The 27,612-nt window shown below is 44.3% G+C and overlaps 1 protein-coding gene across 1 annotated transcript in view; it reads left to right on the top strand.

Moving 5' to 3' along the window:
- Window positions 1-9,588: 9,588 nt before the first annotated feature.
- LOC311117775 (lactase-like protein) overlaps window positions 9,589-27,612 on the top strand; it is a gene marked incomplete at both ends in the record, with an annotated part of 27,938 nt that continues 9,914 nt past the window's right edge. Inside the window, 9 exons of the mRNA XM_084192687.1 lie at window positions 9,589-9,715; window positions 10,096-10,256; window positions 10,546-10,633; window positions 10,928-11,037; window positions 15,314-15,442; window positions 18,762-18,857; window positions 18,987-19,041; window positions 19,153-19,314; window positions 24,826-25,003. Coding sequence (XP_084048813.1) covers window positions 9,589-9,715; window positions 10,096-10,256; window positions 10,546-10,633; window positions 10,928-11,037; window positions 15,314-15,442; window positions 18,762-18,857; window positions 18,987-19,041; window positions 19,153-19,314; window positions 24,826-25,003 — 1,106 coding nt within the window. The remainder of the gene's footprint in view (window positions 9,716-10,095; window positions 10,257-10,545; window positions 10,634-10,927; window positions 11,038-15,313; window positions 15,443-18,761; window positions 18,858-18,986; window positions 19,042-19,152; window positions 19,315-24,825; window positions 25,004-27,612) is intronic.

Here is a 27,612-nt window from a genome sequence, read left to right as displayed (position 1 = left end):
CTGGTCAGATGAGACTAAAATGGAGCTTTTTGGCCATCAAGGAAAACACTATGTCTGGCGCAAACCTAACACCTCTCATCACCCCGAGAACACCATCCCCACAGTGAAGCATGGTGGTGGCAACATCATGCTGTGGGGATGTTTTTCCATTGGCAGGGACTGGGAAACTGGTCAGAATTGAAGGAATGATGGATGGCGCTAAATACAGGGAAATTCTTGAGGGAAACCTGTTTCAGTCTTCCAGAGATTTGAGACTGGGACGGAGGTTCACCTTCCAGCAGGATAATGACCCTAAGCATACTGCTAAAGCAACACTCGAGTGGTTTAAGGGGAAACATTTAAATGTCTTGGAAGGGCCTAGTCAAAGCCCAGACCTCAATCCAATTGAGAATCTGTGGTATGACTTAAAGATTGCTGTACACCAGCGGAACCCATCCAACTTGAAGGAGCTGGAGCAGTTTTGCCTTGAAGAACGGGCAAAAATCCCAGTGGCTAGATGTGCCAAACTTATAGAGACATACCCCAAGAGACTTGCACCTGCAAAAGGTGGCTCTACAAAGTATTGACTTTGGGTGGGGTGAATAGTTATGCACGCTCAAGTTCAATTTTTTTGTCATATTTCTTGTTTGTTTCACCCAAAAAAATATTGTGGGGGGGGGGGGGGGGGGTTTCTTGTTTGTTTGTTGATACAAACCCCCAAAGGGGTTTTACAGGCAACAAAATAGGAAAACTGCCAAGGGGGGGTGAATACTTTCGCAAGCCACTGTCACCCTATATACTAGTAGTATGATATATAGCCCTATATACTAGTAGTGTGATATATAGCCCAGCCCTATATACTAGTAGTATGATATATAGCCCTATATACTAGTAGTATGATATATAGCCCTATATACTAGTAGTATGATATATAGCCCTATATACTAGTAGTATGATATATAGCCCTATATACTAGTAGTATGATATATAGCCCTATATACTAGTAGTATGACATATAGCCCTATATACTAGTAGTATGACATATAGCCCTATATACTAGTAGTATGATATATAGCCCTATATACTAGTAGTATGATATATAGCCCTATATACTAGTAGTGTGATATATAGCCCAGCCCTATATACTAGTAGTATGACATATAGCCCTATATACTAGTAGTATGACATATAGCCCTATATACTAGTAGTATGACATATAGCCCTATATACTAGTAATATGATATATAGCCCTATATACTAGTAGTATGACATATAGCCCTATATACTAGTAGTATGACATATAGGCCAGCCCTATATACTAGTAGTATGATATATAGCCCTATATACTAGTAGTATGATATATAGCCCCATATACTAGTAGTATGATATATAGCCCTATATACTAGTAGTATGATATATAGCCCAGCCCTATATACTAGTAGTATGATATATAGCCCTATATACTAGTAGTATGACATATAGCCCTATATACTAGTAGTATGACATATAGCCCAGCCCTATATACTAGTAGTATGACATATAGCCCTATATACTAGTAGTATGATATATAGCCCTATATACTAGTAGTATGACATATAGCTCAGCCCTATATACTAGTAGTATGATATATAGCCCTATATACTAGTAGTATGACATATAGCCCAGCCCTATATACTAGTAGTATGACATATAGCCCTATATACTAGTAGTATGATATATAGCCCTATATACTAGTAGTATGACATATAGCCCAGCCCTATATACTAGTAGTATGATATATAGCCCTATATACTAGTAGTATGACATATAGCCCTATATACTAGTAGTATGACATATAGCCCAGCCCTATATACTAGTAGTATGATATATAGCCCCATATACTAGTAGTATGACATATAGCCCTATATACTAGTAGTATGACATATAGCCCTATATACTAGTAGTATGATATATAGCCCTATATACTAGTAGTATGATATATAGCCCTATATACTAGTAGTATGATATATAGCCCTATATACTAGTAGTATGATATATAGCCCAGCCCTATATACTAGTAGTATGACATATAGCCCTATATACTAGTAGTATGACATATAGCCCTATATACTAGTAGTATGATATATAGCCCAGCCCTATATACTAGTAGTATGACATATAGCTCTATATACTAGTAGTATGATATATAGCCCTATATACTAGTAGTATGATATATAGCCCTATATACTAGTAGTATGATATATAGCCCTATATACTAGTAGTATGACATATAGCCCTATATACTAGTAGTATGATATATAGCCCTATATACTAGTAGTATGATATATAGCCCTATATACTAGTAGTATGATATATAGCCCTATATACTAGTAGTATGATATATAGCCCTATATACTAGTAGTATGATATATAGCCCAGCCCTATATACTAGTAGTATGATATATAGCCCTATATACTAGTAGTATGATATATAGCCCTATATACTAGTAGTATGACATATAGCCCTATATACTAGTAGTATGATATATAGCCCTATATACTAGTAGTATGACATATAGCCCAGCCCTATATACTAGTAGTATGATATATAGCCCTATATACTAGTAGTATGATATATAGCCCTATATACTAGTAGTATGACATATAGCCCTATATACTAGTAGTATGATATATAGCCCTATATACTAGTAGTATGATATATAGCCCTATATACTAGTAGTATGATATATAGCCCTATATACTAGTAGTATGACATATAGCCCTATATACTAGTAGTATGACATATAGCCCTATATACTAGTAGTATGACATATAGCCATATATAGTAGTAGTATGATATATAGCCCTATATACTAGTAGTATGATATATAGCCCTATATACTAGTAGTGTGATATATAGCCCTATATACTAGTAGTATGATATATAGCCCTATATACTAGTAGTATGATATATAGCCCTATATACTAGTAGTGTGATATATAGCCCAGCCCTATATACTAGTAGTATGACATATAGCCCTATATACTAGTAGTATGACATATAGCCCTATATACTAGTAGTATGACATATAGCCCTATATACTAGTAATATGATATATAGCCCTATATACTAGTAGTATGACATATAGCCCTATATACTAGTAGTATGACATATAGCCCAGCCCTATATACTAGTAGTATGATATATAGCCCTATATACTAGTAGTATGATATATAGCCCCATATACTAGTAGTATGATATATAGCCCTATATACTAGTAGTATGATATATAGCCCAGCCCTATATACTAGTAGTATGATATATAGCCCTATATACTAGTAGTATGACATATAGCCCTATATACTAGTAGTATGACATATAGCCCAGCCCTATATACTAGTAGTATGACATATAGCCCTATATACTAGTAGTATGATATATAGCCCTATATACTAGTAGTATGACATATAGCTCAGCCCTATATACTAGTAGTATGATATATAGCCCTATATACTAGTAGTATGACATATAGCCCAGCCCTATATACTAGTAGTATGACATATAGCCCTATATACTAGTAGTATGATATATAGCCCTATATACTAGTAGTATGACATATAGCCCAGCCCTATATACTAGTAGTATGATATATAGCCCTATATACTAGTAGTATGACATATAGCCCTATATACTAGTAGTATGACATATAGCCCAGCCCTATATACTAGTAGTATGATATATAGCCCCATATACTAGTAGTATGACATATAGCCCTATATACTAGTAGTATGATATATAGCCCTATATACTAGTAGTATGATATATAGCCCTATATACTAGTAGTATGATATATAGCCCTATATACTAGTAGTATGATATATAGCCCAGCCCTATATACTAGTAGTATGACATATAGCCCTATATACTAGTAGTATGACATATAGCCCTATATACTAGTAGTATGATATATAGCCCAGCCCTATATACTAGTAGTATGACATATAGCCCTATATACTAGTAGTATGATATATAGCCCTATATACTAGTAGTATGATATATAGCCCTATATACTAGTAGTATGATATATAGCCCTATATACTAGTAGTATGACATATAGCCCTATATACTAGTAGTATGATATATAGCCCTATATACTAGTAGTATGATATATAGCCCTATATACTAGTAGTATGATATATAGCCCTATATACTAGTAGTATGATATATAGCCCTATATACTAGTAGTATGATATATAGCCCAGCCCTATATACTAGTAGTATGATATATAGCCCTATATACTAGTAGTATGATATATAGCCCTATATACTAGTAGTATGACATATAGCCCTATATACTAGTAGTATGATATATAGCCCTATATACTAGTAGTATGACATATAGCCCAGCCCTATATACTAGTAGTATGATATATAGCCCTATATACTAGTAGTATGATATATAGCCCTATATACTAGTAGTATGACATATAGCCCTATATACTAGTAGTATGATATATAGCCCTATATACTAGTAGTATGATATATAGCCCTATATACTAGTAGTATGATATATAGCCCTATATACTAGTAGTATGACATATAGCCCTATATACTAGTAGTATGACATATAGCCCTATATACTAGTAGTATGACATATAGCCATATATAGTAGTAGTATGATATATAGCCCTATATACTAGTAGTATGATATATAGCCCTATATACTAGTAGTGTGATATATAGCCCTATATACTAGTAGTATGATATATAGCCCTATATACTAGTAGTATGATATATAGCCCTATATACTAGTAGTGTGATATATAGCCCTATATACTAGTAGTATGATATATAGCCCTATATACTAGTAGTATGATATATAGCCCCATATACTAGTAGTATGACATATAGCCCTATATACTAGTAGTATGATATATAGCCCTATATACTAGTAGTATGACATATAGCCCAGCCCTATATACTAGTAGTATGACATATAGCCCTATATACTAGTAGTATGATATATAGCCCTATATACTAGTAGTATGATATATAGCCCTATATACTAGTAGTATGATATATAGCCCTATATACTAGTAGTATGACATATAGCCCTATATACTAGTAGTATGATATATAGCCCCATATACTAGTAGTATGACATATAGCCCTATATACTAGTAGTATGATATATAGCCCTATATACTAGTAGTATGACATATAGCCCAGCCATATATACTAGTAGTATGACATATAGCCCTATATACTAGTAGTATGACATATAGCCCTATATACTAGTAGTATGACATATAGCCATATATACTAGTAGCATGATATATAGCCCTATATACTAGTAGTATGACATATAGCCCTATATACTAGTAGTATGATATATAGCCCTATATACTAGTAGTATGATATATAGCCCTATATACTAGTAGTATGATATATAGCCCTATATACTAGTAGTATGACATATAGCCCTATATACTAGTAGTATGACATATAGCCCTATATACTAGTAGTATGATATATAGCCCTATATACTAGTAGTATGACATATAGCCCTATATACTAGTAGTATGATATATAGCCCTATATACTAGTAGTATGATATATAGCCCTATATACTAGTAGTATGATATATAGCCCTATATACTAGTAGTATGACATATAGCCCTATATACTAGTAGTATGATATATAGCCCTATATACTAGTAGTATGATATATAGCCCTATATACTAGTAGTGTGATATATAGCCCTATATACTAGTAGTATGACATATAGCCCCATATACTAGTAGTATGATATATAGCCCTATATACTAGTAGTGTGATATATAGCCCAGCCCTATATACTAGTAGTGTGATATACAGTGCCTTCAGAAAGTATTCATACCCCTTCACTTATTATTCCACATTTTGTTGTGTTTTGCCTGAAATACAAAATAGATTAAATATATTTTTTTTTCCCACCCAAATGCGGGACAACAGAATGATTTAGCGGGACATTCGCGGGACATTCGCGGGACAGTGTAGCCTACATGACTAAAAACATTCCCCTCCCCCTATTTTATTAGTTGCCCAGAGAGCAATAAAATCGTAAATGATGTCATAATTTCTCAAAGATCGTATTGTACCGACAGATGTAGCCTATTGAATATCATTATGGAATATGACAGATGTAGCCTATTGAATATCATTATGGAATATGACAGATGTAGCCTATTGAATATCATTATGGAATATGACAGATGTAGCCTATTGAATATCATTATGGAATATGACAGATGTAGCCTATTGAATATCATTATGGAATATGACAGATGTAGCCTATTGAATATCATTATGGAATATGACAGATGTAGCCTATTGAATATCATTATGGAATATGACAGATGTAGCCTATTGAATATCATTATGGAATATGACAGATGTAGCCTATTGAATATCATTATGGAATATGACAGATGTAGCCTATTGAATATCATTATGGAATATGACAGATGTAACCTATTGAATATCATTATGGAATATGACAGATGTAGCCTATTGAATATCATTATGGAATATGACAGATGTAGCCTATTGAATATCATTATGGAATATGACAGATGTAGCCTATTGAATATCATTATGGAATATGACAGTTGTAGCCTATTGAATATCATTATGGAATATGACAGATGTAGCCTATTGAATATCATTATGGAATATGACAGATGTAGCCTATTGAATATCATTCTAGGATATGACAGATGTAACCTATTGAATATCATTCTAGGATATGACAGATGTAGCCTATTGAATATCATTCTAGGATATGACAGATGTAGCCTATTGGATATCATTCTAGGATATGACAGATGTAGCCTATTGAATATCATTCTAAGATATGACAGATGTAGCCTATTCAATATCATTATGGAATATGACAGATGTAGCCTATTGAATATCATTCTAGGATATGACAGATGTAGCCTATTGAATATCATTCTAGGATATGACAGATGTAGCCTATTGCATATCATTCTAGGATATGAATCAAATGTATCCTCCAATTGCAACGTCTGCCTATGTCCACACATATTGTCTCAAGAACAATTTCTATTTTTAATTCCCTAAAGCAACAAGTTAGGCATACCTAATTTCATGAATCATCATTGCCAATCGTGAATGATAATTCTATGTTCTGTAGAATAGTAATGAATCATGATGTGATCTTCCAAGACATTGATTCAGCTTTGATCTAACTTTACTAAACAAGCACCATTGTGAGAAGTGGCAGAGCGACGATCCGGTTCGCTCTGGTGGCAATACACCCCTCCAGTCTACTAACCCAACGGTACCAGTACACCCCTCCAGTCTGCTAACCCAACGGTACCAGTACACCCCTCCAGTCTACTAACCCAACGGTACCAGTACACCCCTCCAGTCTACTAACCCAACGGTACCAGTACACCCCTCCAGTCTACTAACCCAACGGTACCAGTACACCCCTCCAGTCTACTAACCCAACGGTACCAGTACACCCCTCCAGTCTACTAACCCAACGGTACCAGTACACCCCTCCAGTCTACTAACCCAACGGTACCAGTACACCCCTCCAGTCTACTAACCCAATGGTACCAATACACCCCTCCAGTCTACTAACCCAATGGTACCAGTACACCCCTCCAGTCTACTAACCCAACGGTACCAGTACACCCCTCCAGTCTACTAACCCAACGGTACCAGTACACCCCTCCAGTCTGCTAACCCAACGGTACCAGTACACCCCTCCAGTCTACTAACCCAACGGTACCAGTACACCCCTCCAGTCTACTAACCCAACGGTACCAGTACACCCCTCCAGTCTGCTAACCCAATGGTACCAGTACACCCCTCCAGTCTGCTAAACCCAACAAGCTAATTGAAGCGTACCAAGCCTACTCTTTTGCCTCGCGCATGGTGGTGATGCTGAAAAACCAGAGACCAGTGAGGCTGTTTTATGAACATCTGGCAATATTTGGCCAAGGAAACATCTCTGGTTGGTCTCAGGGAATGTAGAACAGTTAGGAAGGGAGACTACCTTATTACCTTATAACAATTACCTTATGAAATTACCTTATAGCCTATCTTTCAGTCCAATTCAACTATTTATTTTGTAGCTCTTCGTCAGAAGTACGCCATTTAGGCACGTCTGTCCTCTCCAAGTTTAGCTGGAAGTCAGCCCAAAAGGATTTGAGAAATATGATTGGGTGATAATAGGCCAATGACATTGGCCTACGTCTCGTCTTGCGCTGTGATGTTCAACGCGATTGGAGACGTTTTGAACCAGTAGTCTACCACATCCTGCTGAGTTATATCTGATATTTTCATAAGACAGGTCAGAATGTCCGACTGAAATACGGGACAAATCAACCTTTATTTTCGAAATTACTGGTGTTTGAATTTGTTGCTAAAATTGCGGGACATGATTTATTGGTTTCGGGACCAAAGGGCCAAAATGTGGAACTGTCCTGCCCAATCCGGGACACGAGGTCAGCCTACCATCTACACACAATAACCCACAATGACAGAGTGAAAAACACGTTTTTAGAATTCTTTGCAAATGTATTGAAAATGAAATATCTAATTTACATAAGTATTCCCTTTTGCTATGACAGTCCAAATTGAGCTCAGGTGCATCCAATTTCCTTCGATCATCCTTGAGATGTCACTACAACTTGATTGGAGTCCACCTGTGGCCAATTCAACTATAAGGTCCCACAGTTGACAGTGCATGTCAGAGCAGAAACTACAGAGAGTGGCCAGACGGAAGCCACTCCTGAGAAAAAGCCACGTGACAGCACGCCTGGAGTTTGCAAAAAGGGACGTGAAAGACTCAGAGCATAAGGCAAAAGATTCTGTGATCTGATGAAATTAATTTTTCACTCTGGCCTGAATGCAAAGCGCTACATCTGGAGAAAACCAGGCGGTGCGCTCATCACCCGTCTAACACCATCCCTACCATGAAGCTTGGCGGTGGCAGCAGACTGGTAAGGATAGAGGGAACAATGAATGGAGCCAAATACAGGTAAATCCTTGATGAGAACCTGCTTCAGAGTGCAAACGACCTTAGACCGGGGCGAAGATTTACGTTCCAACAGGACAATGACCCCAAGCATACAGCCAAAGCAACGCTGGAACGGCTTCAGAACAAGAATGTGAAAGTCCTTGAGTGGCCCAGCCAAAGTCCAGACTTGAATACAGATATTTCTGTATTTAATTTCCAATAAATGTGCAAACATTTCTAAAAACATGTTTTCACTTCGTCATAATGGTGTATTGTGTAGATGGATGAGAAAAAAAATGGTTTATCCATTTTGAATTCAGGCTGTAACACAACAACATGTGGAATAAGTCAAGGGGTATGAATACTTTCTGAAGGCACTGTATCATGCACTGTGACCTGTCAGACAATAGGGAATTCACGTGTAATACTTTATATTAACAGAGTAATGGGTCTGTTCTATGTGCAGCAGAGAAAGAGACAGCTGCTGCATGTATCAGAGGGTGCCTTCTCTGTTTCAGTAGTGACTGGATCACCAGAGAGAGAGAGAGAGAGAGAGAGAGATCGTGAGAGACCTTGCCCGGGAGGACTACCATGCTTCCCCGCTGTGCAGTCAGGGCGTGCCATGTGCTTGTGCTGGTGCTGTGTCTGTCTGCGGCTGAGGACTTCGACTGGACAAAGAACGACCGCGGCTCCTTCTATTATGGCACTTTTCCAGCTGGTACGGACTCAAACCCTGCAGAACACACACTAAACCCTGTACAATGCTCATCCAACCTTGTATTACACAAACCAAACCCTGAACACACATCCAACCCTGAACACACATCCAACCCTGTGACAAAGTTATGAGTATTTTGTTTTAAACCGTATGGATGGATCAGACCGTTTGGATCAGACCATTTGCTGCATATAATTCTGCAAGACATTTAATTGATATCATGTCTCTCTGAACATAGCATTGTAAAATGTACCATATCTGTGAAATTATAGATGTCCATCCCAGAGGTGGTTTGTTCTATCTGATTGAATGATTGACTGACTGATTGTCTGCTTGCTTGATTGACTGATCGATCGCGATCGTTCTACACGCGTGTGCAGGATTTTCGTGGGGTGCCGGCAGTTCAGCCTATCAGACAGAAGGAGCCTGGGACCAAGACGGTAAAGGACTGAGTATCTGGGACGTGTTCTCTCATAAGAAGGGAAAGATACTCCAGAACGACACCGGAGACTCTTCCTGTCAGGGATACTACAAAGTCAAGGTAGGCTTCCTTTACTAAAAGAACACATTTTTTGACATTTACATTTTTAGTCATTTATCAGACCAACACCTCACAAGTACTATAACGCAACTTCAAATCAGCGATTGAAAGTAAACTCTGGGAACAGACCTATGTAAAATCCTAGGAATTCACCTTTAAAACATTTTTTATTTCACTCGATTCCCGCTTGTTTCCCGCAAATGTAACCCCTACCTAGGCCCTTTACTTGTACACTACCTAGAGGTAAATGGGACCACAGCTATAGCATCTGGTCTGTTGTTGTGCACAGGAGGACATCTCCCTAATGAAAGAGCTGAAGCTGAACCACTACCGCTTCTCCATCTCCTGGCCCCGCATCATGCCTACTGGGATCAAGTGTGAGTTACGTGTGTTTAGAAGTAATGTACGCACATACAGTAAATAGCAGATACAGGATCAAGAAAATAAAAAAACCCACACACTGTCGACTGCTCCCAGTTTGACTGTTTTACTGTTTTTCTGTGCAGTTTGACTGTTTTTCTGTGCAGTTTGACTGTTTTACTGTGCAGTTTGACTGTTTTACTGTGCAGTTTGACTGTTTTTCTGTGCAGTTTGACTGTTTTACTGTGTCGTTTTATTGTGCAACGTTTTGGTCCAAACTGATGGGTTCTGTTCTCTGATTTCTTTTACAGCCGACCATGTGAATGAGAAAGGGATAAAGTACTATGATGAGTTGATTGACAACCTGTTGGAGAACAACATCACTCCCATCGTTACTCTGTACCACTGGGATCTACCTCAGGTGGGTCTTTAAAACCAGCCTGGTCCCAGATCTGTGGTCGTTTTCACGCCAAAGACGTGGCCATGACGATCTGTCTGTATGTTGTCCTGGGAACATTTGGCATGTGTGCACAATAATTGCCATCATCATTATCATATAGTCAGGGGTGAAAGTAAGTATGGTGGGGTACGCCATACTGGTTAAACATGAGCCTATCGCAATAATTAAAACAAAGATGCCAAGGAAAACTGTTGGCTATTCCACTATTATTCATCATTAGCCCTACCGCACGACAGTCACATGAGAAATGTGTGAATGGACTTGAAAACATATGGAATACCGCTCCGAAAATGCAGCGTGGTTCGACGACAACAGTGATATTTTGCATGAGATGAGTGACCGAGACCGAGACGTGCGCGGACAGCAGTGGACGCATCAATTCAGGTCAAGTGTAGGCCTGATGAAGTGTAGGCCTGATGAAGTGTTGGCCTGATGAAGTGTAGGCCTGATGAAGTGTGGGCTTAATGAAGTGTAGGCCTGATGAAGTGTAGTAGGCCTGATGAAGTGTAGGCCTGATGAAGTGTAGGCCTGATGATGTGTAGGCCTGATGAAGTGTAGGCCTGATGAAGTGTAGGCCTGATGAAGTGTAGGTGATGAAGTGTAGTAGGCCTGATGAAGTGTAGGCCTGATGAAGTGTAGGCCTGATGAAGTGTAGGTGATGAAGTGTAGTAGGCCTGATGAAGTGTAGGCCTGATGAAGTGTAGTAGGCCTGATGAAGTGTAGGCCTGATGAAGTGTAGTAGGCCTGATGAAGTGTAGGCCTGATGAAGTGTAGTAGGCCTGATGAAGTGTAGGCCTGATGAAGTGTAGTAGGCCTGATGAAGTGTAGGCCTGATGAAGTGTAGGCCTGATGAAGTGTAGTAGGCCTGATGAAGTGTAGGCCTGATGAAGTGTAGGCCTGATGAAGTGTAGTAGGCCTGATGAAGTGTAGGCCTGATGAAGTGTAGGCCTGATGAAGTGTAGTAGGCCTGATGAAGTGTAGTAGGCCTGATGAAGTGTAGTAGGCCTGATGAAGTGTAGTAGGCCTGATGAAGTGTAGGCCTGATGAAGTGTAGTAGGCCTGATGAAGTGTAGGCCTGATGAAGTGTAGGCCTGATGAAGTGTAGTAGGCCTGATGAAGTGTAGGCCTGATGAAGTGTAGTAGGCCTGATGAAGTGTAGGCCTGATGAAGTGTAGGCCTGATGAAGTGTAGTAGGCCTGATGAAGTGTAGTAGGCCTGATGAAGTGTAGGTGATGAAGTGTAGGCCTGATGAAGTGTAGGCCTGATGAAGTGTAGTAGGCCTGATGAAGTGTAGGCCTGATGAAGTGTAGTAGGCCTGATGAAGTGTAGGCCTGATGAAGTGTAGGCCTGATGAAGTGTAGGCCTGATGAAGTGTAGGTGATGAAGTGTAGTAGGCCTGATGAAGTGTAGGCCTGATGAAGTGTAGGTGATGAAGTGTAGTAGGCCTGATGAAGTGTAGGCCTGATGAAGTGTAGGCCTGATGAAGTGTAGGTGATGAAGTGTAGTAGGCCTGATGAAGTGTAGGCCTGATGAAGTGTAGTAGGCCTGATGAAGTGTAGGCCTGATGAAGTGTAGTAGGCCTGATGAAGTGTAGGCCTGATGAAGTGTAGTAGGCCTGATGAAGTGTAGGCCTGATGAAGTGTAGTAGGCCTGATGAAGTGTAGTAGGCCTGATGAAGTGTAGTAGGCCTGATGAAGTGTAGGCCTGATGAAGTGTAGTTCTGATGAAGTGTAGTAGGCCTGATGAAGTGTAGGCCTGATGAAGTGTAGTAGGCCTGATGAAGTGTAGGCCTGATGAAGTGTAGGCCTGATGAAGTGTAGTAGGCCTGATGAAGTGTAGTAGGCCTGATGAAGTGTAGTAGGCCTGATGAAGTGTAGTAGGCCTGATGAAGTGTAGGCCTGATGAAGTGTAGTTCTGATGAAGTGTAGTAGGCCTGATGAAGTGTAGGCCTGATGAAGTGTAGTAGGCCTGATGAAGTGTAGGCCTGATGAAGTGTAGGCCTGATGAAGTGTAGTAGGCCTGATGAAGTGTAGTAGGCCTGATGAAGTGTAGTAGGCCTGATGAAGTGTAGTAGGCCTGATGAAGTGTAGGCCTGATGAAGTGTAGTAGGCCTGATGAAGTGTAGGCCTGATGAAGTGTAGGCCTGATGAAGTGTAGTAGGCCTGATGAAGTGTAGGCCTGATGAAGTGTAGTAGGCCTGATGAAGTGTAGGTGATGAAGTGTAGTAGGCCTGATGAAGTGTAGGCCTGATGAAGTGTAGTAGGCCTGATGAAGTGTAGTAGGCCTGATGAAGTGTAGGCCTGATGAAGTGTAGTAGGCCTGATGAAGTGTAGTAGGCCTGATGAAGTGTAGTAGGCCTGATGAAGTGTAGGCCTGATGAAGTGTAGTAGGCCTGATGAAGTGTAGTAGGCCTGATGAAGTGTAGGCCTGATGAAGTGTAGTAGGCCTGATGAAGTGTAGTAGGCCTGATGAAGTGTAGTAGGCCTGATGAAGTGTAGTAGGCCTGATGAAGTGTAGGCCTGATGAAGTGTAGTAGGCCTGATGAAGTGTAGGCCTGATGAAGTGTAGGCCTGATGAAGTGTAGTAGGCCTGATGAAGTGTAGGCCTGATGAAGTGTAGTAGGCCTGATGAAGTGTAGGCCTGATGAAGTGTAGGCCTGATGAAGTGTAGTAGGCCTGATGAAGTGTAGTAGGCCTGATGAAGTGTAGGTGATGAAGTGTAGGCCTGATGAAGTGTAGGCCTGATGAAGTGTAGGCCTGATGAAGTGTAGGCCTGATGAAGTGTAGTAGGCCTGATGAAGTGTAGTAGGCCTGATGAAGTGTAGGCCTGATGAAGTGTAGTAGGCCTGATGAAGTGTAGGCCTGATGAAGTGTAGGCCTGATGAAGTGTAGTAGGCCTGATGAAGTGTAGGTGATGAAGTGTAGGCCTGATGAAGTGTAGTAGGCCTGATGAAGTGTAGGCCTGATGAAGTGTAGGCCTGATGAAGTGTAGGCCTGATGAAGTGTAGGCTTAATGAAGTGTAGGCCTGATGAAGTGTAGGCTTAATGAAGTGTAGGCCTGATGAAGTGTAGGCCTGATGAAGTGTAGGCCTGATGAAGTGTAGTAGGCCTGATGAAGTGTAGTAGGCCTGATGAAGTGTAGTAGGCCTGATGAAGTGTAGGCCTGATGAAGTGTAGGCCTGATGAAGTGTAGGCCTGATGAAGTGTAGGCCTGATGAAGTGTAGGCCTGATGATGTGTAGGCCTGATGAAGTGTAGGCCTGATGATGTGTAGGCCTGATGATGTGTAGGCCTGATGAAGTGTAGGCCTGATGAAGTGTAGGCCTGATGATGTGTAGGCCTGATGAAGTGTAGGCCTGATGAAGTGTAGGCCTGATGAAGTGTAGGCCTGATGATGTGTAGGCCTGATGAAGTGTAGGCCTGATGAAGTGTAGGCCTGATGATGTGTAGGCCTGATGAAGTGTAGGCCTGATGAAGTGTAGGCCTAATGAATGATCATCACTGAATGTGATGCGTAACACTTTTGGGTGTTTTGTAACAGATGTCCATTTACCAAATGGCGGGTACACTGTTTGGATGCAGGAATTATTTTAGCGCGGATGAATGCGCACAGGTAGCCATACTTACAGGATCCTTTTGAAATGATTGATTGACAAAATCAGATGAAAACGTCATGACTGGTTGTGTTTATGCCACATTAAAAAGGTAATACGTTTAAAGAAGTTAAACAACAAATCTTTACTATAAGGCCCACAGAGATTAAAGTAGGCACTTTATATGTAATTCTATGATCAGGCCCCCAAACATTCTTTGGTGGAGGTCCCGTACCTAGAAGTACTTCCTGCATACAGTACTATTTCCCTTGACTGGTTCGTCTCTTCCTCTGTGTGCTCCTGTAGGTCCTCCAGGAGAAGTACGGCGGATGGCAGAACATCAGCATTGTGAACCACTTTAATTCGTCTCTTCCTCTGTGTGCTCCTGTAGGTCCTCCAGGAGAAGTACGGCGGGTGGCAGAACATCAGCATTGTGAACCACTTTAATTCGTCTCTTCCTCTGTGTGCTCCTGTAGGTCCTCCAGGAGAAGTACGGCGGGTGGCAGAACATCAGCGTGGTGAACCACTTTAATTCGTCTCTTCCTCTGTGTGCTCCTGTAGGTCCTCCAGGAGAAGTACGGCGGGTGGCAGAACATCAGCGTGGTGAACCACTTTAATTCGTCTCTTCCTCTGTGTGCTCCTGTAGGTCCTCCAGGAGAAGTACGGGGGGTGGCAGAACATCAGCGTGGTGAACCACTTTAATGAGTTCGCCAACCTGTGTTTCGAGACATTCGGAAACCGAGTCAAATATTGGATCACCTTTAACAACCCATGGGTACATAAAGTTGTTCAAACTCTTCAAACCAAATGTATTGTTTTTGGTTTGTATTGTTTTCTGTAAAGTGTGTTGAGACCTTGTAAAATACACTAAATAAACGGTCATCTATTAGCATGAGCTATTTAAAGCGCTTCTTGCTGTACTTGACAAGCGCCCATCTTGGTAGTATTCATTAGGCACCAAACAAATGAAAAGGGACTGAAACAGGGAGGACTACCTGAACTTCCAACTACTTCAACATCCAATAAGAAATGCTAACTTTATTTTGTTGTTGTCTTGTTGTGCCCTAATGAATAGGACCCTGGTTGGGACAGGTAGCTGACCAGGGGGAGAAGGTAGCTGACCAGGGGGAGTAGGTAGCTGACCAGGGGGAGCAGATGGCTGACCAGGGGGAGTAGGTAGCTGACCAGGGGGAGGAGGTAGCTGACCAGGGGGAGCAGGTCGCTGACCAGGGGGAGTAGGTAGCTGACCAGGGGGAGTAGGTAGCTGACCAGGGGGAGTAGGTAGCTGACCAGGGGGAGCAGTAGGTCGCTGACCAGGGGGAGCAGGTAGCTGACCAAGGGAGCAGAAGGGGGGACAGGGGGAGCAGATAGCTGACCAGGGGGAGCAGGTAGCTGTCCAGGGGGAGCAGGTAGCTGACCAGGGGGAGTAGGTAGCTGACCAGGGGGAGCAGGTAGCTGACCAAGGGAGCAGAAGGGGGGACAGGGGGAGCAGGTCGCTGACCAGGGGGAGTAGGTAGCTGACCAGGGGGAGTAGGTAGCTGACCAGGGGGAGCAGGTCGCTGACCAGGGGGAGTAGGTAGCTGACCAGGGGGAGTAGGTAGCTGACCAGGGGGAGCAGTAGGTCGCTGACCAGGGGGAGTAGGTCGCTGACCAGGGGGAGTAGGTAGCTGACCAGGGGGAGCAGTAGGTCGCTGACCAGGGGGAGTAGGTCGCTGACCAGGGGGAGTAGGTAGCTGACCAGGGGGAGCAGTAGGTCGCTGACCAGGGGGAGCAGTAGGTCGCTGACCAGGGGGAGCAGTAGGTCGCTGACCAGGGGGAGCAGTAGGTCGCTGACCAGGGGGAGCAGTAGGTCGCTGACCAGGGGGAGCAGATGGCTGACCAGGGAGAGCAGGTTGCTGACCAGGGGGAGCAGGTAGCTGACCAGGGGGAGCAGGTAGCTGACCAGGGGGAGTAGGTAGCTGACCAGGGGGAGTAGGTAGCTGACCAGGGGGAGTAGGTAGCTGACCAGGGGGAGCAGGTAGCTGACCAGGGGGAGCAGGTAGCTGACCAGGGGGAGCAGGTAGCTGACCAGGGGGAGCAGGTAGCTGACCAGGGGGAGTAGGTAGCTGACCAGGGGGAACAGGTAGCTGACCAGGGGGAGCAGGTAGCTGACCAGGGGGAGCAGGTAGCTGACCAGGGGGAGGAGGTAGCTGACCAGGGGGAGAAGGGGGGACAGGGGGAGTAGGTAGCTGACCAGGGGGAGCAGATAGCTGACCAAGGGAGCAGAAGGGGGAACAGGGGGAGCAGATAGCTGACCAGGGGGAGCAGGTAGCTGACCAGGGGGAGTAGGTAGCTGACCAGGGGGAATAGGTAGCTGACCAGGGGGAGGAGGTAGCTGACCAGGGGGAGTAGGTAGCTGACCAGGGGGAGCAGGTAGCTGACCAGGGGGAGCAGGTAGCTGACCAGGGGGAGCAGGTAGCTGACCAGGGGGAGCAGGTAGCTGACCAGGGGGAGGAGGTAGCTGACCAGGGGGAGTAGGTCGCTGACCAGGGGGAGTAGGTAGCTGACCAAGGGGGATTAGATAGCTGACCAAGGGGGATTAGATAGCTGACCAAGGGAGCAGAAGGGGGGACAGGGGGAGCAGGTGGCTGACTAACTAGCTAGTGTCTACTAGCTAGCTTCAGAAACAACAGTAACACCCTACTGTCTATTATCTATCCTGTTGTCTAGTCGCTTTACCCCTACCTACAGTATACTGCTGCTACTGTCTATTATCTATCCTGTTGCCTAGTCACTTTACCCCTACCTACAGTATACTGCTGCTACTGTCTATTATCTATCCTGTTGTCTAGTCACTTTACCCCTACCTACAGTATACTGCTGCTACTGTCTATTATCTATCCTGTTGTCTAGTCACTTTACCCCTACCTACAGTATACTGCTGCTACTGTCTATTATCTATCCTGTTGTCTAGTCACTTTACCCCTACCTACAGTATACTGCTGCTACTGTCTATTATCTATCCTGTTGACTAGTCACTTTACCCCTACCTACAGTATACTGCTGCTACTGTCTATTATCTATCCTGTTGTCTAGTCACTTTACCCCTACCTACAGTATACTGCTGCTACTGTCTATTATCTATCCTGTTGTCTAGTCACTTTACCCCTACCTACAGTATACTGCTGCTACTGTCTATTATCTATCCTGTTGCCTAGTCACTTTACCCCTACCTACAGTATACTGCTGCTACTGTCTATTATCTATCCTGTTGCCTAGTCACTTTACCCCTACCTACAGTATACTGCTGCTACTGTCTATTATCCATCCTGTTGTCTAGTCACTTTACCCCTACCTACAGTATACTGCTGCTACTGTCTATTATCTATCCTGTTGTCTAGTCACTTTACCCCTACCTACAGTATACTGCTGCTACTGTCTATTATCTATCCTGTTGTCTAGTCCCTTTACCCCTACCTACAGTATACTGCTGCTACTGTCTATTATCTATCCTGTTGTCTAGTCACTTTACCCCTACCTACAGTATACTGCTGCTACTGTCTATTATCTATCCTGTTGTCTAGTCACTTTACCCCTACCTACAGTATACTGCTGCTACTGTCTATTATCTATCCTGTTGTCTAGTCACTTTACCCCTACCTATATGTACATTTCTACCTCAATGACCTCGTACCCCTGCACATGGACTCTGTACTGGTATCCTGTGTATTGTACAGTATATAGCCAAGTTATCGTTACTCATTAATTGGGGAGGACGGGCTCGTGGTAATGGCTGAAGCGGAATCAGTGGAATGGTATCAGATACATCAAACGTATGGTTTCCATGGTTTCCAGGTGTTTGATGCCATTCCATTTGCTCCTTTCCGTCCTCCCCTCAGCAGCCTCCGCTGATCTACAGGTAACACACACACACACACACACACACACACACACACACACACACACACACACACACACACTTTGAGACGCAGAACTACTAAAATCGGAGACGCATGCGCCATGTACTTTGGGGTTTTCGCAGACCACGCGGCGTCAGTGTGTATCATCTGCAGCTGGTTGCTTCTCTGACTGACTGACTGACCGGTGTGTTGCAGTCGGTGGCAGTGGAGGGCTATGAGACTGGCGAGCATGCTCCTGGACTGAAGCTGAGAGGGACAGGTGCCTACCGGGCCGCGCATCACATCATCAAGGTCAGAGGTCGCCCCACACCGCTTTTGTTTTTTTGCCCTATCGCTACACACCTGATTCCACTAATCAAAGGTTCGTTGATGAATTGAAACGTTATCAATGATACCAGTTCCCTCGCTTTGTCTTGTCAGACCCATGCTAAAGTTTGGCACACCTATGACACTCAGTGGAGAGGCAAACAGAAAGGTAAACCAACGTCACAGCCTTCGCCTACATGTTTACCCCTGACCGTACTACACATTCCCCCGATTGGGGCAATAAAGACATTGATTGGTTGATTGATCCCATCTCCTGTAGGTCTGGTGGGCATCTCTCTGTCTGGGGACTGGGGTGAACCAGTGGACATCAGTAACCAGAAGGACATCGAGGCAGCAGAGAGATACGTCCAGTTCTACGTGGGCTGGTTCGCCACTCCCATCTTCCACGGCGACTACCCACAAGTCATGAAGGACTTTATTGGTGAGTTACATCAGATACATGACATTAGAAATTAACTATTTTCATGGCTGATGCTCACAGACAGAATCATTGCAAGACAGTAAACAAATGCTGTGTGATAATAGATTACTTTAGGGAAATGTTGATTTGCAACCTAGTCTAGGCACACTTGTTAAGTATGTCATGTAACTCCATTACATTTGGTGGAAGCAGTGAGATCCAGACCTGAGTTAGACCCTAGAGGGTACTGAGTTAGACCCTAGAGGGTACTGAGTTAGACCCTAGAGGGTACTGAGTTAGACCCTAGAGGGTACTGAGTTAGACCCTAGAGGGTAGAGGGTACTGAGTTAGTCCCTAGAGGGTAGAGGGTACTGAGTTAGACCCTAGAGGGTAGAGGGTACTGAGTTAGTCCCTAGAGGGTAGAGGGTACTGAGTTAGACCCTAGAGGGTAGAGGGTACTGAGTTAGACCCTAGAGGGTAGAGGGTACTGAGTTAGACCCTAGAGGGTAGAGGGTACTGAGTTAGACCCTAGAGGGTAGAGGGTACTGAGTTAGACCCTAGAGGGTAGAGGGTACTGAGTTAGACCCTAGAGAGTAGAGGGTACTGAGTTAGACCCTAGAGGGTAGAGGGTACTGAGTTAGTCCCTAGAGGGTACTGAGTTAGTCCCTAAAGGGTAGAGGGTACTGAGTTAGACCCTAGAGGGTAGAGGGTACTGAGTTAGACCCTAGAGGGTAGAGGGTACTGAGTTAGACCCTAGAGGGTAGAGGGTACTGAGTTAGACCCTAGAGGGTACTGAGTTAGTCCCTAGAGGGTAGAGGGTACTGAGTTAGACCCTAGAGGGTAGAGGTACTGAGTTAGTCCCTAGAGGGTAGAGGGTACTGAGTTAGACCCTAGAGGGTAGAGGTACTGAGTTAGACCCTAGAGGGTAGAGGGTACTGAGTTAGACCCTAGAGGGTAGAGGGTACTGAGTTAGTCCCTAGAGGGTAGAGGGTACTGAGTTAGACCCTAGAGGGTAGAGGGTACTGAGTTAGACCCTAGAGGGTAGAGGGTACTGAGTTAGACCCTAGAGGGTAGAGGGTACTGAGTTAGTCCCTAGAGGGTACTGAGTTAGTCCCTAAAGGGTAGAGGGTACTGAGTTAGACCCTAGAGGGTAGAGGGTACTGAGTTAGACCCTAGAGGGTAGAGGGTACTGAGTTAGACCCTAGAGGGTAGAGGGTACTGAGTTAGACCCTAGAGGGTAGAGGGTACTGAGTTAGTCCCTAGAGGGTACTGAGTTAGTCCCTAAAGGGTAGAGGGTACTGAGTTAGACCCTAGAGGGTAGAGGGTACTGAGTTAGTCCCTAGAGGGTACTGAGTTAGACCCTAGAGGGTACTGAGTTAGACCCTAGAGGGTAGAGGGTACTGAGTTAGACCCTAGAGGGTAGAGGGTACTGAGTTAGTCCCTAGAGGGTAGAGGGTACTGAGTTAGTCCCTAGAGGGTACTGAGTTAGACCCTAGAGGGTACTGAGTTAGACCCTAGAGGGTAGAGGGTACTGAGTTAGACCCTAGAGGGTAGAGGGTACTGAGTTAGTCCCTAGAGGGTACTGAGTTAGTCCCTAGAGGGTAGAGGGTACTGAGTTAGTCCCTAGAGGGTACTGAGTTAGTCCCTAGAGGGTACTGAGTTAGACCCTAGAGGGTAGAGGGTACTGAGTTAGACCCTAGAGGGTACTGAGTTAGTCCCTAGAGGGTAGAGGGTACTGAATTAGACCCTAGAGGGTAGAGGGTACTGAGTTAGTCCCTAGAGGGTAGAGGGTACTGAGTTAGACCCTAGAGGGTACTGAGTTAGACCCTAGAGGGTAGAGGGTACTGAGTTAGACCCTAGAGGGTACTGAGTTAGTCCCTAGAGGGTAGAGGGTACTGAGTTAGTCCCTAGAGGGTACTGAGTTAGTCCCTAGAGGGTAGAGGGTACTGAGTTAGTCCTTAGAGGGTACTGAGTTAGTCCCTAGAGGGTAGAGGGTACTGAGTTAGTCCCTAGAGGGTACTGAGTTAGTCCCTAGAGGGTAGAGGGTACTGAGTTAGTCCCTAGAGGGTAGAGGGTACTGAGTTAGACCCTAGAGGGTAGAGGTACTGAGTTAGTCCCTAAAGGGTAGGGGGGTACTGAGTTAGTCCCTAGAGGGTAGAGGGTACTGAGTTAGTCCCTAGAGGGTACTGAGTTAGTCCCTATAGGGTAGAGGGTACTGAGTTAGTCCCTAGAGGGTAGAGGGTACTGAGTTAGACCCTAGAGGGTAGGGGGGTACTGAGTTAGTCCCTAGAGGGTAGAGGGTACTGAGTTAGTCCCTAGAGGGTAGAGGGTACTGAGTTAGTCCCTAGAGGGTACTGAGTTAGTCCCTATAGGGTAGAGGGTACTGAGTTAGACCCTAGAGGGTAGGGGGGTACTGAGTTAGTCCCTAGAGGGTAGAGGGTACTGAGTTAGACCCTAGAGGGTAGAGGGTACTGAGTTAGTCCCTAGAGGGTACTGAGTTAGTCCCTATAGGGTAGAGGGTACTGAGTTAGACCCTAGAGGGTAGGGGGGTACTGAGTTAGTCCCTAGAGGGTAGAGGGTACTGAGTTAGTCCCTAGAGGGTACTGAGTTAGTCCCTAGAGGGTACTGAGTTAGTCCCTAGAGGGTACTGAGTTAGTCCCTAGAGGGTAGAGGGTACTGAGTTAGTCCCTAGAGGGTACTGAGTTAGTCCCTAGAGGGTAGAGGGTACTGAGTTAGACCCTAGAGGGTAGAGGGTACTGAGTTAGACCCTAGAGGGTAGAGGGTACTGAGTTAGTCCCTAGAGGGTAGAGGGTACTGAGTTAGACCCTAGAGGGTAGAGGGTACTGAGTTAGTCCCTAGAGGGTAGAGGTACTGAGTTAGTCCCTAGAGGGTAGAGGTACTGAGTTAGACCCTAGAGGGTAGAGGGTACTGAGTTAGACCCTAGAGGGTACTGAGTTAGTCCCTAGAGGGTAGAGGTACTGAGTTAGTCCCTAGAGGGTAGAGGGTACTGAGTTAGACCCTAGAGGGTAGAGGGTACTGAGTTAGACCCTAGAGGGTACTGAGTTACTCCCTAGAGGGTAGAGGTACTGAGTTAGTCCCTAGAGGGTAGAGGGTACTGAGTTAGACCCTAGAGGGTAGAGGGTACTGAGTTAGACCCTAGAGGGTAGAGGGTACTGAGTTAGACCCTAGAGGGTAGAGGGTACTGAGTTAGACCCTAGAGGGTAGAGGGTACTGAGTTAGACCCTAGAGGGTAGAGGGTACTGAGTTAGACCCTAGAGGGTAGAGGGTACTGAGTTAGACCCTAGAGGGTACTGAGTTAGACCCTAGAGGGTAGAGGTACTGAGTTAGTCCCTAGAGGGTACTGAGTTAGTCCCTAGAGGGTAGAGGTACTGAGTTAGACCCTAGAGGGTACTGAGTTAGTCCCTAGAGGGTAGAGGTACTGAGTTAGACCCTAGAGGGTAGAGGTACTGAGTTAGTCCCTAGAGGGTAGAGGGTACTGAGTTAGACCCTAGAGGGTAGAGGTACTGAGTTAGACCCTAGAGGGTAGAGGTACTGAGTTAGTCCCTAGAGGGTAGAGAGTTAGACCCTAGAGGGTAGAGGGTACTGAGTTAGACCCTAGAGGGTACTGAGTTAGTCCCTAGAGGGTAGAGGGTACTGAGTTAGACCCTAGAGGGTAGAGGGTACTGAGTTAGACCCTAGAGGGTAGAGGGTACTGAGTTAGTCCCTAGAGGGTAGAGGGTACTGAGTTAGACCCTAGAGGGTAGAGGGTACTGAGTTAGACCCTAGAGGGTAGAGGGTACTGAGTTAGACCCTAGAGGGTAGGGGGGTACTGAGTTAGTCCCTAGAGGGTAGAGGGTACTGAGTTAGTCCCTAGAGGGTACTGAGTTAGTCCCTAGAGGGTACTGAGTTAGTCCCTAGAGGGTAGAGGGTACTGAGTTAGTCCCTAGAGGGTACTGAGTTAGTCCCTAGAGGGTAGAGGGTACTGAGTTAGACCCTAGAGGGTAGAGGGTACTGAGTTAGACCCTAGAGGGTAGAGGGTACTGAGTTAGTCCCTAGAGGGTAGAGGGTACTGAGTTAGACCCTAGAGGGTAGAGGGTACTGAGTTAGTCCCTAGAGGGTAGAGGTACTGAGTTAGTCCCTAGAGGGTAGAGGTACTGAGTTAGACCCTAGAGGGTAGAGGGTACTGAGTTAGACCCTAGAGGGTACTGAGTTAGTCCCTAGAGGGTAGAGGTACTGAGTTAGTCCCTAGAGGGTAGAGGGTACTGAGTTAGACCCTAGAGGGTAGAGGGTACTGAGTTAGACCCTAGAGGGTACTGAGTTACTCCCTAGAGGGTAGAGGTACTGAGTTAGTCCCTAGAGGGTAGAGGGTACTGAGTTAGACCCTAGAGGGTAGAGGGTACTGAGTTAGACCCTAGAGGGTAGAGGGTACTGAGTTAGACCCTAGAGGGTAGAGGGTACTGAGTTAGACCCTAGAGGGTAGAGGGTACTGAGTTAGACCCTAGAGGGTAGAGGGTACTGAGTTAGACCCTAGAGGGTAGAGGGTACTGAGTTAGACCCTAGAGGGTACTGAGTTAGACCCTAGAGGGTAGAGGTACTGAGTTAGTCCCTAGAGGGTACTGAGTTAGTCCCTAGAGGGTAGAGGTACTGAGTTAGACCCTAGAGGGTACTGAGTTAGTCCCTAGAGGGTAGAGGTACTGAGTTAGACCCTAGAGGGTAGAGGTACTGAGTTAGACCCTAGAGGGTAGAGGGTACTGAGTTAGACCCTAGAGGGTAGAGGGTACTGAGTTAGACCCTAGAGGGTAGAGGTACTGAGTTAGACCCTAGAGGGTAGAGGTACTGAGTTAGTCCCTAGAGGGTAGAGAGTTAGACCCTAGAGGGTAGAGGGTACTGAGTTAGACCCTAGAGGGTACTGAGTTAGTCCCTAGAGGGTAGAGGGTACTGAGTTAGACCCTAGAGGGTAGAGGGTACTGAGTTAGACCCTAGAGGGTAGAGGGTACTGAGTTAGTCCCTAGAGGGTAGAGGGTACTGAGTTAGACCCTAGAGGGTAGAGGGTACTGAGTTAGACCCTAGAGGGTAGAGGGTACTGAGTTAGACCCTAGAGGGTAGAGGGTACTGAGTTAGTCCCTAGAGGGTAGAGGGTACTGAGTTAGACCCTAGAGGGTAGAGGGTACTGAGTTAGACCCTAGAGGGTAGAGGGTACTGAGTTAGACCCTAGAGGGTAGAGGGTACTGAGTTAGTCCCTAGAGGGTAGAGGGTACTGAGTTAGACCCTAGAGGGTAGAGGGTACTGAGTTAGACCCTAGAGGGTAGAGGGTACTGAGTTAGACCCTAGAGGGTAGAGGGTACTGAGTTAGACCCTAGAGGGTAGAGGGTACTGAGTTAGACCCTAGAGGGTAGAGGGTACTGAGTGGCCCTGTGTCTCCCTCTCTGTCTCCGCCCAGCAGGCCCTGGGTATGTCCCGCCTACCCTACCCAGGGTTAGGATTAGGGTCTAACTGTGTGCCTCCAACTAGGCTCTCTCTGTCTCTCTCCAGGTCGTAAGAGCGCCCAGCAGGGCCTGGGGACGTCCCGCCTCCCCACCTTCTCTTCCCAGGAGAAGAGCTACATCAAGGGCACCTGTGACTTCCTGGGCATCGGCCACTTCACCACCCGCTACATCACCCAGAAGAACTACCCGTCGGGACGCGGCAGCAGCAGCTACTTCACGGACAGGTAGCCTACTAGCACTGCTAAGATACTGTATATTGAGAGAAGTGGGAAAAGTACTGTATTGTCATACTTGAGTAAAAGTAAAGTTAAATCAATGGAAAATGCCACAAAGTCTCCTTGAGTATAAAAATATCTGGTTTTTAATTGTAGGCTACTTTAGTAGAGAGTGAGTGGTATCTGCTGCACTTTGAGGTAGCCCACATGTTTACATTTTGGTCAGTTAGCAGAGAGTCTAATACAGAGCGATTTTACAACACTTGTCCTTTCTAAAAGCACTTGTCCTTTCAGATGTTCTGTGTGTATATATGTTAATGAGGTAGTCCACTGTTTGCACTTTCTTATCTTGCATGTGACCATTTGTAGGGGAAAAAAAGTATTTAGTCAGCCACCAATTGTGCAAGTTCTCCCACTTAAAAAGATGAGAGAGGCCTGTAATTTTCATCATACACGTCAACTATGACAGACAAATTGAGAGAAAAAATCCAGAAAATCACATTGTAGGATTTTTCATGAATTTATTTGAAAATTATGGTGGAAAATAAGTATTTGGTCACCTACAAACAATCAAGATTTCTGGCTCTCACAGACCTGTAACTTCTTCTTTAAGAGGCTCCTCTGTCCTCCACTCGTTACCTGTATTAATGGCACCTGTTTGAACTTGTTATCAGTATAAAAGACACCTGTCCACATCCTCAAACAGTCACACTCCAAACACCACTATGGCCAAGACCAAAGAGCTGTCAAAGGACACCAGAAACAAAATTGTAGACCTGCACCAGGCTGGGAAGACTGAATCTGTAATAGGTAAGCAGCTTGGTTTGAGGAAATCAACTGTGGGAGCAATTATTAGGAAATGGAAGACATACAAGACCACTGATAATCTCCCTCGATCTGGGGCTCCACATAAGATCTCACCCCGTGGGGTCAAAATGATCACAAGAACGGTGAGCAAAAATCCCAGAACCACACGGGGGGACCTAGTGAATGACCTGCAGAGAGCTGGGACCAAAGTAACAAAGCCTACCATCAGTAACACACTACGCCGCCAGGGACTCAAATCCTGCAGTGCAGATGTGTCCCCCTGCTTAAGCCAGTACATGTCCAGGCCCGTCTGAAGTTTGCTAGAGTGCATTTGGATGATCCAGAAGAGGATTGGGAGAATGTCATATGGTCAGATGAAACCAAAATAGAACTTTTTGTTAAAAACTCAACTCGTCGTGTTTGGAGGACAAAGAATTCTGAGTTGCATCCAAAGAACACCATACCTACTGTGAAGCATGGGGGTGGAAACATCATGCTTTGGGGCTGTTTTTCTGCAAAGGGACCAGGACGACTGATCCGTGTAAAGGAAAGAACGAATGGGGCCATGTATCGTGAGATTTTGAGTGAAAACCTCCTTCCATCAGCAAGGGCATTGAAGATGAAACGTGGCTGGGTCTTTCAGCATGACAATGATCCCAAACACACCGCCCGGGCAACGAAGGAGTGGCTTCGTAAGAAGCATTTCAAGGTCCTGGAGTGGCCTAGCCAGTCTCCAGATGTCAACCCCATAGAAAATCTTTGGAGGGAATTGAAAGTCCGTGTTGCCCAGCGACAGCCCCAAAACATCACAATGTGATTTTCTGGATATTTTTTTCTCATTTTGTCTGTCATAGTTGACGTGTACCTATGATGAAAATTACAGGCCTCTCTCATCTTTTTAAGTGGTAGAACTTGCACAATTGGTGGCTGACTAAATACTTTTTTTCCCCGCTGTATATTATATTATGTTCAACTTTAACTACTGTAGATACGGTGCATTCGGAAAGTATTCAGACCCCTTAAATTATTCCAGATTTTGTTGCGTTACAGCCCGAATTCAAAATTGATTAATTCGATTTTTATTCTCACCCCATAATGACAAAGTGAAAACTTGTTTAGACATTTTTGCAAATGTATTAAAAATGAAATACAGAAATATCTAATTTACATAAGTATTCACACCCCTGAGTCAATACTTTGTAGAAGCACCTTTGGCAGCGATTACAGCAGTGAGTCTTTTTGGGTAAGTCTCTAAGAGCTTTCCACACCTGGATTATACAATATCTTCCCATTTATTATTTTCAAAATTCTTCAAGCTCTGTCAAATTGGTTGTTGATCAACGCTAGACAGACATGTTCAAGTCTTTGCTAGACAACATTTGTCAAGTCTTGCCATAGATTTCCTAGCTGATTTAAGTCAAAATTGTAACAAAACATAACGCTTTGTATTCAGGACAAAAAGTTAATTGCTTTGCCACATGTTTTGCAGTATTACTTTAGTGCCTTGCTGCAAACAGGATGCATGTTTTGGAATATTTGTATTCTGTAAAGGCTTACTTTTTTTCACTTTTCACTCTTTCATTTAGGTTAGTATTGTGGAATAACTACAATGTTGTTGATCCATCCTCAGTTTTTTCCTATCACAGCCATTAAACTCTGTAACTGTTTTAAAGTCACCATTGGCCTCATGGTGAAATCCCTGAGCGGTTTCCTTCCTCTCCAACAACTGGGTTAGGAAGGACGCCTGTATCTTTGTAGTGACTGGGGTGTATTGATACACCATCCAAAGTGTAATTAATAACTTCACCATG

This window comes from Coregonus lavaretus (assembly GCF_964263955.1).
Source record: "Coregonus lavaretus genome assembly, contig: HAP1_SCAFFOLD_1171, whole genome shotgun sequence".
Lineage (NCBI taxonomy): Eukaryota > Metazoa > Chordata > Actinopteri > Salmoniformes > Salmonidae > Coregonus > Coregonus lavaretus.
This window is presented reverse-complemented; position numbering and strand designations above follow the sequence as displayed.